General features: G+C 39.1%; 4 protein-coding genes across 5 annotated transcripts; 3 read left to right on the forward strand and 1 right to left on the reverse strand.

The window, feature by feature from the left end:
* The first annotated feature begins 84 nt into the window (after nt 1–84).
* Nucleotides 85–2,359, forward strand: psenen (presenilin enhancer, gamma-secretase subunit). The gene is made up of 4 exons (XM_070911379.1): nt 85–182; nt 564–642; nt 865–969; nt 1,757–2,359. The coding sequence occupies exons 2-4, from the start codon at nt 582–584 to the stop codon at nt 1,894–1,896; spliced, it is 306 nt and encodes a 101-aa protein (XP_070767480.1). The 5' UTR covers nt 85–182; nt 564–581; the 3' UTR covers nt 1,897–2,359.
* A 1,566-nt stretch (nt 2,360–3,925) lies between these two features.
* Nucleotides 3,926–5,345, forward strand: hspb6 (heat shock protein, alpha-crystallin-related, b6). Of its 2 annotated transcripts, none has more exons than XM_070911377.1 (4): nt 3,926–4,039; nt 4,144–4,301; nt 4,718–4,840; nt 4,951–5,345. In XM_070911377.1, exons 2-4 carry the CDS (start codon nt 4,146–4,148, stop codon nt 5,107–5,109), a joined length of 438 nt encoding a protein of 145 aa, XP_070767478.1. In that variant the 5' UTR covers nt 3,926–4,039; nt 4,144–4,145; the 3' UTR covers nt 5,110–5,345. The 2 variants fall into 2 exon arrangements, with proteins under 2 accessions (XP_070767478.1, XP_070767479.1); XM_070911378.1 differs by having other exon boundaries at nt 4,954–5,345.
* A 101-nt stretch (nt 5,346–5,446) lies between these two features.
* Nucleotides 5,447–10,405, reverse strand: proser3 (proline and serine rich 3). Its single transcript, XM_070911369.1, has 13 exons — nt 10,123–10,405; nt 9,934–10,042; nt 9,562–9,836; nt 9,190–9,338; nt 8,973–9,070; nt 8,261–8,346; nt 8,039–8,172; nt 7,668–7,891; nt 7,058–7,575; nt 6,796–6,988; nt 6,213–6,384; nt 5,785–5,866; nt 5,447–5,599 (listed from the first exon to the last, which is right to left on the reverse strand). The coding sequence occupies exons 1-13, from the start codon at nt 10,131–10,133 to the stop codon at nt 5,548–5,550; spliced, it is 2,103 nt and encodes a 700-aa protein (XP_070767470.1). The 5' UTR covers nt 10,134–10,405; the 3' UTR covers nt 5,447–5,547.
* A 353-nt stretch (nt 10,406–10,758) lies between these two features.
* Nucleotides 10,759–14,543, forward strand: lin37 (lin-37 DREAM MuvB core complex component). Its single transcript, XM_070911374.1, has 9 exons — nt 10,759–11,191; nt 11,393–11,468; nt 11,556–11,606; nt 11,761–11,790; nt 11,979–12,064; nt 12,212–12,372; nt 13,117–13,248; nt 13,397–13,470; nt 14,161–14,543. Exons 1-9 carry the CDS (start codon nt 11,158–11,160, stop codon nt 14,246–14,248), a joined length of 732 nt encoding a protein of 243 aa, XP_070767475.1. The 5' UTR covers nt 10,759–11,157; the 3' UTR covers nt 14,249–14,543.
* The last annotated feature ends 195 nt before the right edge of the window (nt 14,544–14,738 follow it).

A 14,738-nucleotide genomic window follows, 5' to 3' on the forward strand; every position in this document is an offset into this window, starting at 1 on the left:
CACACGCCGGTACAGTAGGTGGCGGTATAGTGCAGGTTAGCGTCTGCTTGCAATAAAAAAACAAATACGAAAGACGAAGAAGAATGCTATTCAGTAGAAGAAGGTGGAGGAAGTGTTGTTTGATTGTTTCTATATAGGCTATTTGCGACGATTCTCCGACTTTTTGGCCTTTAAACCATCAGGTAAATTATCTCATTAACATACAGTGTGCTAGTCCCTTAGCCATATTATAAAACGAATTTGCCCAGAATCTGGAGACCGATGAAAGTTACTTGTACGGCTGTTTGTAGCAGTCGGAACAACCTAATGTTACATTGATAAGCTAACGAAATGCTAACGTTAGCCCGAGGCGAATTTCGTGTCATCTGACAATGCAAACCAGGTCAGCAAGCAATAGAAGGCTGCTTTATTGCTTGGATTTGACACCATTTTCATGTCCAGGCCAGTGGGAGATCGATCTTGAACGTAGACATAACCAGCATCACCCATGTCACAAAAGTTTCATGTCTTTGGGTTGTCTCGAGCGGGTTCTGCACTGTAACTTGATTTTCTTTCTGTGGCAGGATCTAAAGAAATTCACGATGAACCTGGAACGACTGCCCAATGAGGAGAAACTCAGCCTATGCAGAAAATACTACTTAGGTGAGAGTACTTAAACATTTATTATGACAGAGTATGTACCTATACAAACATTTTCATATTCGATCTTGCTTCCTCCCCTTAGGTTTGTAAATTGCAAGTAGTGTTAACACCTGCCTCCATAAGTCATGTATTTTATTATAATGTGGAATCTCGAGTAGATTTGCCTAAATATTAATTCAGTAGTGTTGTCATTGAGGATGTTTTTTCCATCTCTTTCCTCAGGTGGCTTTGCTTTCCTCCCATTCCTGTGGCTGGTCAATGTTGTGTGGTTTTTTCGAGAGGCCTTTCTAAAGCCAAACTACACTGAACAACTCCAGATGAAAACTTGTAAGTGTGAGAACTGCTGCTTTAATATCAGAGATTTTACAAGCCATTGCTACACTTATTTAATTTGAATGAAAATATGTATTTAGAAAGCGTAGGTTTAATGTTCACGTCTAGTTTCCCTCAGTAGTTATGCTGTGGATTCAATATTTATATGGCGCATTTTGTTGACTCATTGAATTTTCAATCCAGTCAATATCTTTGACAAAAGTTGTACGTGAAACTACTTACAGAATCTACATTCTGTGTACACACATTGAACAGTCTATGTGTGCATTTTTGTTGTATCATGGTCAAACTGCTGGGATGAAGTTCTTCTAAATCCTGGAGGACATAGGTTGACTTTTTTAGTGGCTAGGCAATGATTATATATTTCTTATGTCTCTATATATAATAGTTTTTTGAATAGAATTATTGTATCCATACACATTAAATCTAAAATACCTAATTTCTTTCTGTAAGAAAACACTGAAAACTATTTGAGTCAATATGGGATTTTGAATACTTCAGTGACAGATTTTTGACAGATTGATATAAATAAGATTCTGGGAGAATTATCACAATATTAATTGGTCCATATGGCCCATCCCTATGCATAAGCCTATAAGGTCAAAATGTGCATCACATATTTCGGACTAGCTGACATTAACATATAAAATATTGTTTGTATTGTATTCATATTATAGTAATTTGTGCCACTAGTGACACCTTTGATTTAGAACACATGTTGTGCTTTATAAAACACCTTTGTTTTAATTCCAAATAATTGTCTTGTGTGTTTTTCATCTAGATGTGAAGCGCTCAGCACTGGGGTTGCTGTTATGGGTAGCAGTACTCACCACATGGATAACTATTTTCCAGCACTTCAGAGCAGAGTGGGGGGAGGTGGGAGATTACCTCTCCTTCACAATTCCACTGGGCATTCCTTGAGACATGTTTTGGTCTCTTGAAAATATCTAATGATCCACAATAATGGACCAAAGAATTTTCCCTCTTTAACTACAGTGAAAGACTTTGGTGATTTGTCTGGTCTCTAGAGCTAAATCCAACGGCTGAATAATGTTAACAGAGTAATCCAAAAGATAACGTCTTCAAAAGATAAATGCTGTAGGATTTGAATTCATGTTTTTTGTGCTTGCTAAGACATTTGAGAAAGTTCTTTTGTTTAGAGTAGGCTAATTAATCTTGTATAGCAGACAATGTTAACTGTCACGACAGCATCTAACAGTATCTAATGATGAAGCTAGATGTGCATTGTTCAGGACATTGAATGATAGATTCAACAAACTTTTTTTTTTCTTGACTTAAAAATGATTATTGTTTATGTGTGATTGTGCACCCAAAACTATTTTTACTTGTGTATGAATGACGAATAAAAAAAATATCCATAATGCTTCCAAGTTACAATGTTTTTACTCCATGGCAAGTCAAAATATCATACTTATGTTGGAATATTATTATCCCTCTAGGATCTATGAATAAGTATGAACTTTTTGTTTGGTGACTCATTGGTGAGCTATTTTCTCCATATATACTCCTAATATTTTGCATTGATACAGAAGTCTCCTAAAGTCTGGACAATCACTGGCGCCTGTTGTGAAACCCAATAACTTAATCCCTCCAAATGTCCCCACTTCCCTATCATCCTATATGAGTCATAATAGAATCAGTGCCATTTTTAGTCACTCCAGTCAAAGCTTAAGTGACAGGACACATTACTAACAGGGAGAACATGTGCCCGCCGTGTAAACTGCTGACTTCCATTGAGCGTGCCAAGAACAAGTCGGGAGTATCGGCACAATCAGTACTTTTCATGATGCAGGGAGTCACTTTATAAAACAGATTTATGGGGAGCAAGTTAAACAGAATCCTTTTATGGACGTACAAGTGTGTTGTATTGTATGTGTGTGTATATTGAGTGAGGTGGTGGAAAGTAAATAAGTACATTTACTCAAGTACTGTAAGTATTCTGAGGCACCTCCATTGTTGTTGTACTTTATATATCACTACATTTCAGAGGTAAATATTGTACTTCTCTACATTTGTTTGACTGCTAGTTAGGTTACCTCACTGATAATGCTTTTAAACACAAAACATTCAACCAACTTGTAAAATTGGATGTATTGTTATAGATTAATAAATAACAAAGATTAAAACAATAACAAATGTGACGTAGTAAAAATTAACTGCAAATGCTTCTTACTCATTAATGCATCAGTAATAAAAATACACTCACAGAATATACAATAATAGAACCTTTTTCTGCAAATGTCCGCATTATGAGTACTTTTACTTTTTTTACATTTCTAGTACATTTGGCTGAAAGTTCTCTGTACTTTTATTTATGTAGATACTGAATGCAGGACTTGTAATGGAGTATCTTAACATTGAGGTACTGCTACTTTTACTTTAGTAAATGATCGGAATAGTTCTGCCACCACTGTGAGAGTGAGTGATGGGCGAGAGAGGCTTGTTGGCAGCACACGTGCTCTGGCATGTGTTCGGGACGTCCCCGCTGTCACCGTCTGTCCGGCATCAGCTCACGAGGGTCAACAACATCGTCTTTTGAACTTATTTTTGGAGAGACCTTGCTTGACAACCGACCTTAAGCACATACTTCGTAACAGGTCCTCTAACTGAACAGTCTGTTCGTATTGGTGCCGTCAGCCCTCGGAATAAACTGGAGGCTACAATATTGGCAATGGCTGAAAAACACGTTAATTGCCAATAAGCCCGCAACAGCTGCGTCACCCCCAAAACAATACACTCTTATCCTATATGGACCCGCCTGAGCACCCAAGGGTACGCATTAGCCCAGAACATAACAGGAGCAAGGTGCCCCACTATGAATTCCCAACTCATTATGTAACTCAAGTATAAAACACACACACACACACACACACAATAACAGCCAGGCAGTATAACACCCGGAGGGCGAGCAGCTCGGTGTCAGACAGACGGGCGCACCAGCTCATCATCATCCTCACTGCGCCTCGCTCAGGACTTCACACAAGCGGTTAAATAGGGGCTGTCCTTTCCCCTTTGCTTTTTTGGTCAGGGAATTTAAGAAGAGGTAAGTTGTGGCCAGTGTTGTATGCCTTGTTGTCTGACATGCAGTAATTGCCTCAACTGCTGTCAAGTCAACTATCCTATTCTTTTTTCTTTTCTATTGATTAGAAATGGACTTCATCCTGCCACCCACTCTGCCAGCTGGTGGTATCCCATGGGAGAAGGTTTTACCACCTCTTCTTCCTAGGCTGAATGGTACCTATGGACAATATAAGTGGTCCCCGAAGTTACTAATTCCAGAGACCGATAATACCAGCTCTGCAGAGGTAGGTAATTTAAGTTACTAGGTATTGCAGAAATGTAAAAAGACAAACAGTTTATTGCATTTATTTTGGCTCAATAGAAATGCATGAAAAAGCCATTTACAATGGTAACTTGTTCAATAGGCTGAGAATCTACTCCATCTGTGTCAAAAGTAGTCCCCTCATTTTTAAATTGAAAAATCTATATATATTAACAAAAACAGCACTGACTGAAGGTCCACTTAGTAGCTTTTGCCAGAGCTTTTAACTGCATCTTATAGTCTGAGATGCAGTTGACGAAGAAGAACAGTTTTGTCAAACTACTGTTTCCAAGGTCAAGAATGAGCTTTCATGCTCAAATATTAAGGATATCTAATAAGTGCTTGGTGGCAAAGGTTTTTTTTTGTCTATGTAATAATATACAGTATTTATATTGGTAGGTGAACTGTGATGACAGCGGTTTTACAGTTCAAGTTGATGTAAAGGACTTCAACCCACAGGACCTAATGGTCAAAGTCATAGGAGACTTTGTAGAAGTGCAAGGGAAGCATGAAGAGAAAAAGGTTGGTATTCTGGGAAGAACGTTGCTGTATTGTTTGGTTTATTTACAATAGTTTTGACTTGTGTCATCCTCTATACTTCCTCTAAACTATTCATCTCTATGTTTTGTCAGAAGGATGGTCCAGGGTGTACAACACGGCAGTTTAACCGGCGCTACCGAATCCCAAAGGGAGTGCACACCATGGCTTTGGAGTCAGCGGTCTCTCCAGATGGCATCCTTATCATATCTGCACCAATGCTGCAAACCAAGAACTCAAGAATCATGACCTAATCACATTAGTACCTATCTCTGCTATCCTCACCATGTATGAAAACAAATGTCACACAAGCCTTTGTGAACACACAGGCATAAACAGAAAAACTTTAGGCTCCTCCAGTCACAGCAACACTCAGCATGTGCCAAAACACACATTTGTTCTGTTTCCTGGCACTGTTTTATTATTCCCTGCTCTCTGAGGTTTGTATATACTGCTCTGCTATTACTCATCAATCTTACATAATGTTTCAAGGAACCAGTCTTTGTAAATATTCTGTGTTTTTTGTGCAACCTTTGTAAAATGCACTGTATTATGATTGTGATTAATGATGCACACATACATATCTCGAAACTCTTTAATGTGGAAATATATCTTCTTCAAAAAAGTACAAAAGCTTTATTTCTTTATAAAAATAAAAAAAATCGACTACTTCAAGTGACTCTTGCCAGTGTTCAAGTAACTTGTTGCTCATCCTGGAATTCATTCAACATAGAGTCCACTTCACTAAAAGGAAAAATATAGTAGATTATTTTTTCTAGAATTTGTAATAAAAGAGCATAAGAGCTACATTTCATAGGATCTGAAGATTAACAGCCTTCTAGGAACACCATTTTACATGAATGAATACAATCAATTTGGCTAGCTAAGTAATTTAATTTATATTATTGATGTAATCGTTATTATCTTACCTGATCTGCTCCTTTACCCATTTCCTCTGTTTGCGAAGGACTTGTAATAAAGGGTCACCTTCAAACTCCTTTTCATCTGAATCTGAAAAAGAAAAAAAAAAAACAGTACTTTTGAAGGTAATGAGCATCCAAGGAGAGGGTTGATCATGGAATATTACCAGCATGTACATAGATAGAGGAGCAAGACTATAGGTTATTGTTTTATTATTTAATCCCCCACAAGCAGTATGCAGTTATGACTACAGAAAAATTCAATATGGATCACAAATGTTACCAGCCCCACACACACAAACAGCATGCACAAAAAAAGATGGAAAGTTCAAGGGGTTTTGACCTGAAGGGTTTTGGAATGTCTATTCAGGTCAGAATACATTCTCCACAATTAACTACAGGGTAAAGGTTGGTGCTCTTTACTGCCATGAGCTCACCTTCAGCCTCTTGCAGCAGCTGTGAAATGACTTCCATAGAGTTCTGTTCATTGCAGGGAGGTACTGAGGATCGTGGAGGAGCAGAGGCAGCGCGAGGAGGAGAAACTGACAAGACAGGGGTCCTTTGTGCAGGAGATGACTCCACCGTAGGGAACAATACCTCTGAAACTGCCTGTCAAGGCCCAATGAGAACACCCTACTGGTTAATGCAACATTTAATTACCCTAATGACATTGCACCTTAAAATCAGATGCTAATGTATGACTTCTAAAAAATCCAAGTGATGGCAGCACCGTTCAAGTTATTCTAACATGATTAGTAATGAAAACCTACAAATCATAAATGAGTTATTAAGACAATATCTCACATACAGTCCATCTCCAGCAGATAGCTTGGAAGGATAATTTCCCACAAGAACTCAAGTCTGGGTTTCAAACAAGAATGAATATCAAATCTGAAATATATAAATCCTAACAAATGACAGTTCATCACATATACTGCTGGCAAGTTATTATGACTGCAGGAAAAACATTGAGACAAAATGTCACTTGTATTAATCAAACTACATATAGTTTGTGCTGACCCGTCCTAAGGCACTGTGGATTGGAGAAGGCAGTGGTGCACGATCACCGGTGCAGCTCTCATTGGAAATCTCCTGCCGTCCCTCCTGTTGCTGCTGCTCTGCCCATGGCATGACCTTTTTGGGAACTCTTTGATGTGAAGAACTCCTGTGTGTAGAGCCAGGGCCATCTGCATGTTCCCTATCCACAGTATATCTGCAAAGAAAATGTACATTAAGCATTCAGACTTGAATTTTGCACAATGTACATGTTTCAATACTTGACCTTGTTGATTTCTTCTGCTTTCTGGAGGACATTGTGGTCTTCTTCTTGGACTCTTTTGTCTGGGCTTTCTCTTTCTTGTTCCTCTCAGATCTTTTGTGGTGACTAGGCCCCTCTCCTTCTATAGCTCCAGGTGAAGCAGGTGGTGGGGATGACATGTGTTCACGAATAGGCTCATCAGTGAAGGTATTCATTGAGTTAACAGGGACTTGGGTGTTTTTACAGACAACTTTGGTCTGAGACTCATCTATACTTTGTGAAATGTTTTGTTGTGTGCAAGGATGATATGACTGGATGGGACAGGGCAAGACATCACAGAGTAAATGCATGTGGGCAGGAACATGGGCAATAGCCTGTGGCTGAGAGGCTGAAGAGCCAGAGACAACAAAGGCAGGGAAGGGAGGGGGACCTGAAGCTGGGGGACATGATCGATGGGCTTCTTTCGTTTCAGGCTGGGGAGCAGTGATGTGTGGATGTGTAGTTTTTGGCGAGAACTCAGGAGGTTGAGTACTCTGCTGTTGCTATAGATGGTGCAAGAAAGAGGAAATTAAAATCATTCTGTAAATCTGAAATAAATATGAAAAAAGTGAATATCATACATTATGACTCCAACCTTGTAAGCCTGTCCACTGCCTGAGGCATGGCTTATACTAGGGGCCTGCCAGCTAAACGTGGGACCATGAAGACTGGAGTGTTGCAGGGACTGGGGCCACTCCCTGGACTGCTCAATCTTTCTCCTTAAACGCCACTGGAACAAGATGTCCTCTTCCGGGCGTGTGGAGGGCACCAGAGATGGAATGACAGAGGATTTTTGGGAGGACGCCACTTGAACAGAGTCTGAGTTGGCACACACATTGCACAATTACACTGACACAACAGTACAGTTTAAAATATCAAGCATGAAAAAAAAGAGGAATCATCTACCACAAGTTGCATAAGGAGGAACGGCATTCAGTAAGTTTAAATTGGACACTCTTGCCTTACCAGTGGTAAATTTGATTACACTGGGAATCGAAGGTCTTCGCACTGGCTCATCTATGCTGACTGGAGAAGAGAAATCAGAGCATCCCAGGCCCTCTGAGCTGACATGGATAGATCCATCACTCAGAGTACATTCACTGCTTGAAAAAGACAAAAGGTTACTTACAAATTAAGGAATTAATTAATTATGAATCACTCATTGATGATACTAGCTGGTCTTCTTACTCTCTCAGCAGAAGTCTGTTGGCTCTTTCTTGAAGGTGTAGTATCTCTGTGTCATCGAATTCAACCAGGGAAGTGTCTGACAAAATCTGAGAAACAAAAGGAACAGGCAGAACACTCAATAACCCACAGTTTTGCTCTTGATATCTCAATCCAAAGAACACTCACAATAATGTGGAAATGAATAAAACTAGATGATTACATTTATTAAAAAAAATCTAATCAGTCACATTATCTGGCTTTACATTACTAACAAATATAGTGACGTTCTTATATCATTTTGTGAGGGTGATACATTTGACACGAGCAGGCTGAACAAGCCATAAATGTATCAAACATGGCTGCATAAACAATGGCTTCCCAGGAAAACACTGAGGTTTCCAAATGGACATGTGGTGTGGTGTTGAAATGCAAATATTTATATAAACACTTAGTTGGAATAAGGTGTCTCTCCTACAGACATTCTGCTTCGTGGAGATTCAGACAAACCTGTCATAAACCAGGGCAGGGTGCAGACCCAATAGTGCATTATAACAACATACACAAAGAATAAAAACAAGATTGAATAGCGTCGGGTGTAGAAATAGAAACAAAGAAATAAATATACATTTGTAGGTAAGTTTAGACATTTCCTACTAACCATACACTTATTATTTCTATTTAGTAAAGAAAGACAATAAAAGGCTATATTGTGGCTCATTTGCAGTAAACTCACAAATCCTCTGCATGGGGAAGGGGATCTGTCACGTCGACACTGTCCAGCTGAACAGAAAATGTCAGGTCCACGGTCATCTTTCAGAGGCTGGATAACGTCTGTTCAGAGGAAGGGATTCCACAGAAAGGTGGCTTTCTTCATTGAAAATTAGGTAACAGTTAATTACCCCTACATTAAAAAAACCCCCAATAAGCTTGCAATGAGTGAAACAATGTACCTTTGTCTGTTTTAGCCGGTGTTGAACTGGAGGGTAAAGATGAGGGTGACATCCACCAAAAAGGCAGCTGCTCCTCTCCAATGGCAGATGCCATCTGCTGGCGCTCCTCTCGACTCTGCGGTTGACCATGGCGAAAGCGTTCTATGTACCTGGGACAGCAAAGGTCAATGTTGGTTCAAATAGTAACATAAAAGAACCACTGACCAGTTTCTATATCTTCCAGTCCAGTCTTTGTTACCATGACATTGTGATGTTTAGTCATGCCTTTTCATTGTAAAAAAAAAAGAAAAAAAAAAAGGTTACAGTTCTGTTTAAGAGGACAACTTAGGGCATAGGCACTACTATGTTTGACTCTATGAAACTAAAGCATACTTTGCCAGCACTGAATCCTGCTGAACTCCTAGCTCTGAGGAAACTGTGGATTTTCCTGCTCTCGCAGAATGTTTGGGTGTCTCCATGTCAAATGAGGTTGTGGTGCTGGCAAGAGAAGATCCACAGTCAATGGAGGGCCAGGACTCCGCAAAAACAGGTTGTACATCTGAGGCGCCACAACGGTGGTCACGTTTCTCGAGCAGCCGTTGGCTCTTTGGGCTCATAGTGTGTAACCGTGGAGTGGATTGCTGGTTTGAATGTACAGGACTCACAGTCTGCAAAAAAAAAAAGTTAAAGACATGTTGACTTAGGGAGGCAAAATGAGAATCAGATGTGTCTTGCAGTATATGTCAAATTTATTTCAAAACCTACTGTTTTTTTCTTATTCCTTGACAGGGACTGGTTGTGGGATGGGTGGTAGTGTGCCTTCCCCACTTTGGATGCTGGCTGGAAGGGATTCTGCCTTGTGAACACAGGCCCACTGTAAAAACAACACTTATGACCAACTGTAACTATTGTTTAGGCCAGGGTACTATACAAAATGTGATTTTCAGATCTTACCTGGATTTCATTACAGCTTTAGACCGTCATCGGCGATTCATAACAGACCATAAGACAAGGTGCAGAGTAGAGCTTGTCAGATTTATGTCTGGTCCTACCGGAGCTCTTTGTCAATAAGTTATGGCTGGTTCGGCATGTCTGACTGACGACGTTACTTATGTCTTACTGTTAGTTACAGTTATCACTAATTTAGAAAGACGAACACCACATAATCCCCCGGCCTTCCGAGCTGATTTAGCATGTCCACAAAAGAAAGTTACTATGGAATTAAACGCTAGTACGACACATATTGTCCAAAAGATAGCAAATTAAACTGCTACAGCGGACATGTTGAAGATCTATTAATCCAACAAGTCCAACTTTTAAACTGAAAACATGATTACTTTGTTCTTTTTGACAAATATAACATTGTCGATGAAACCAGAAGCAAGCGTCACTGTTTATGCCGATCGTTATTTACTACCAGACATACAGCCAATAGGCACCGAGTTCATATGATGGACATTCAATTTACCCAATCACGTAGAATGTTCTCGCTACACAAGCGCCAATCAGTTAATAGAAAGCCGGCAGCGCGCGGAAGAGGAAAGTCTGCAAAAGGCTAGTCGTTGGTCTGTTAAAAACAAGCTAGCGTTAAGTTAGCAACGGCGATATAGTCTAGTAAGCGCTACGGTCCGATATAATAATAAAACGGCCGGTTTACAGTATATTTTCAGCGAGTGTGTGGAAACCGCTATGGATAAATGTTAGTCAGCTAATCGTTGTAATAGGTAAACGTAGTTAAAGTTGGGCTTGCGAACTAGCGTTAACGTTATCCAATGGTTACTGAGAACGCAGAAGGTGGCTAACTGATTGTAAACGGTCCACGGCTAACGTTAATAAGTAAACGACCTGTAGCACTCCTACCTTCGTATTCTTAAGTAGTAGTTACGAGTCGTTAACAACCTAACGACATTTCGGTTACCGACAGTGAACGTGTGGTTGTAAAACTCAGTGTTTTCCCAATTACATATAATATACAGAAAGGTGGAGATAATGCACCACGTCAAGATCAAGACCGAAAGGCCAGGTAAGAAGTTGCTCTTGATTTAAAAGTCTTCCTGACTCAGTCCATTGTAGTCTTATTATAGTCTCTACTCAAATTCAGTAATAAACTATGAGAATGTCTCGTGCATTCAGTATGAACTCCGTGTTGTAATATACAATAATAGTCATTAATTAGTTTAAATAAAGCACCCACTGTTTACAACTTTTATTATTGCTAATGCAGATTCAGATGGGACTGGTGCACGCAGCAGATTGGATTCTGTGTTAAAGGGACTGGTGGAGAGGAGTGAAAATGAAAGGTCAGTAAAATTATTATTAGTATTTGAAACTTATCTAATTATTGTGATTACTTTCCAGTCAAACTAATATCATTGTATTTTGAACAGAGAGCAAAATGAGGGTGATACTGGAAAAATATCGGTGGACTCTCTAAACAAGTATGGATCAATGATTTGGATTTCAAATGTGTTTGTTAAATTTTGTAGAATGTATGACAAACTGTAGCTGGTGCTGTGAAGTTAGTGAATATCTGATATATTAATTAGTGTAAAAGCTTATTTTTGGATTTCATGTTCCACTTGCTATCTCTAGGGATTTGTCTCCATCATCTGCTGGAAAAAGGCAAGTGTATATTTTTCAATAAGAGCTGACCGTAACTCAAAAAACATCTCACTATGGTCCTGTCAATGATTTGTATATTAACATTGATAAGTTGCATGTCTACACACCATAATAGATTTTAAAAAGCAGTAACTTTAGTGCATTTCCCTACATGCTATAAAGTCCCCATCCTTGTTTTGATTTTTCAGGCCATCAGCTCGATTTCCACAGCACCGGAGGAAGAAGCGAAAAGAGATGGATGAGGGCTTACCAGAGAGCAATCAGCATAAACAAAGTAAACTTAGTGCAAACACTGAAAATAATTCCGCAAGAAATTACATCGTAGTATTTGTTCTTCTTGTCATTCAGTTACTTTGTGATCACTTTGCCTTTTACTTCATTGTACAATTCCTTACCTTTTTTTTATCTTGCCATTTACTAGATTCCTACATTATTAAGCTGTTTGATCGCAGTGTGGATCTGGCTCAGTTCAACAACAGCACCCCATTGTATCCCATCTGTCGTGCCTGGATGAGAAACAATCCCTCTGTTCGAGAGCCAGCTGCTTCCCCAAGCCCCCCACATAGCATGGTAGAGGAAGAGGTGAGTACCTACAGTTATGTTGCATAACTTCAATTTTAATTAAAATGTGCAGCCATCCCGAAAAAGTAAAAAAAAAATCCTGTACTGCTTTAAAGTTATAACACGAAAAGTCTTCTTTTCAGCGTGAAACACTCCACTGTAGGCGAGAATGGTGTCTTTTAAGTTTCTAACTTACTATTATTGTAGTCAAAAATATTACGGCAAACGGTATTAGTTCGATATTGCATCAAACTTTGCAGGAATACTATTTATGGAGCAGATATATATTAAGATTACCTCACACTATGTGTTGGATTTGATCAGACCTAACAAACACTGAACAGTGATCTGTATCATGTAACTTTTTAGGACTCTGCAATAGCATTGATATAAAATACATTTAAAAATACCACAAACACAAGAAGGCTGGAAGCTCAGGACAGTTGACTGAGAATTGACAAAACCTAACATTGGTGGACTATGGCACAGTTACATTAAGCTGTTACAAGCCACTAGCACATTCTGCCTCTGTCTGACCATCATAAGGGAGCTCCTTTGTGGCTAAGCAATAAAAAACTGCTAATGAAGACGGGAGCTTTGTGATGTGTTCACAGTGCCCTCTAAACGTCACGTTAATGATGATAGAATTGTCGGCAGTATTGATGTCACTATCAGGGTTTCCCCACAGTATGTAGAAAGCATGTGTGTTTGTTTACACAAAATGATTGTTCCACTTCCTTTTTCCAAATGTCTTTCTTTTGCCAGGTTACAGACATGATCAATGGCAAAGGTCAGAATGTGTACAGACTCCCCCCTCCAACCTCCTGTCCAGTCAGCACCTCTGGTGAACCCATCAACCTCAGGATCCCACAGACCGAAAAACCCACTGTTACCAAGGTACTGAATAGTGTAGGAGAATTACTGATGGTGTTTTTTTTACTTAGTAATATTAAACGGCACTCATCTGTTCTTGCATCAAATTCATTAGTTAAAGTGAACTAATTAACTATAACTAACTAAATCTGAACATTTTCTCTTTTCACAGTTAACAGATTCAGTTCCTGTGTCAGGTTCTCTCATATGTGACCACATGGAACGTTGGAAAAAGATAAGGCAGAAGTATGTTCGTCATAAAAAGCAACTCACATTTTCATTGACCTGTATACTATACACAACCCACCTCGAGGTCAGGGTTTCACTCATGGTGTCATGTTGTCCCTTGGTGCTTATGGCTCAACTTGCTTGTTGGGAAGCATGGATTAGCCAAATTAGGTACACAAAATTAGGTTTGTCGCACAACTCTTCTCTCTTGTATGCTGTATTTGAGCATGTTGGATACAAGTGGATTAGAACATGAGCATATGACTGTTTAACTGCACATAAATCTGCACAATTTGTACATACTTTATATTTTTCCGTGTATATATTTATTTTTGTCCCCCATATTTTTTATATCTGTATTTATTATTTGTATATTGTTTTTTCTTTTTAAAAAAAATACTTCTAATTCTTATTGACACAGTGCTGTCTGCTGTGTGTTTCTGCACCTTTCTGTCTTTGCTGCTGTGACGTGTAAATTTCCCCGCTGTGGGATTAATTAAAAGTCTAAGTCTATTGGATGAGACTGCATTCTCAAAGTTAGAAACTGGGAAAAGTGGTTTCTACATTTTGGTATAAAAGGGTTTACAACAACTTACTTGAATTGTTGCTGTGATGAAGTCTGGTCATAATGTGCGACTTATGTGAGTGTGTTGGCAAGCTTAATCTTTGGAATGAGTTGAGCTGAACCATATTGTTTTTTGTTTTCAGATGGAAGGAGTGCTCGAACAAGAACCAGTTAAGATACAGCGAGAGTATCAAGGTCCTTAAGGAGATGAAGGAGCTCTATGATCGCTAACTGGCCTGTAGCTCTCTAGCACAGAATGGACTCCATGCAGCTGGAAAGGATCCATGGCGTAGGAGTCAATGTTTCAATACACCTGCCATCAACTCAATCAGACTCATAGAAAACATGAACAGAACCTTGAGCCTCAAGTAGACCATATGTCCTATGCATCGCAGAAAAAAATATTTTGAAGGATGTTCAAGTTTGTTGTTCAATTTGTGTGAGGGGGCGTCTTCTAGTGTGATGTGTTTTTATTCATAAACATTCAGTGTACATGTCTGAATAAATGGCTGCATTGAACATTGACATGAAATGTTCTGGAGCACAGTTATTGAAACCATGTAACTATTCTGTTACTTTCAAGCTGCACTGAAGTGTGTGCTCTGTTGGTTTATAAAAAGTGAAGAGTTAACTTCTGAAGAAAGACCTATGTTTTGAAAGAGGGCAAATATTTGATATTAGGAATGTAATTGAAAAGTTGCATAGACTACATTTATGAGTA

The sequence above is a fragment of the Enoplosus armatus genome, chromosome 9 (genome assembly GCF_043641665.1).
Source record: "Enoplosus armatus isolate fEnoArm2 chromosome 9, fEnoArm2.hap1, whole genome shotgun sequence".
NCBI classification, from domain to species: domain Eukaryota; kingdom Metazoa; phylum Chordata; class Actinopteri; order Centrarchiformes; family Enoplosidae; genus Enoplosus; species Enoplosus armatus.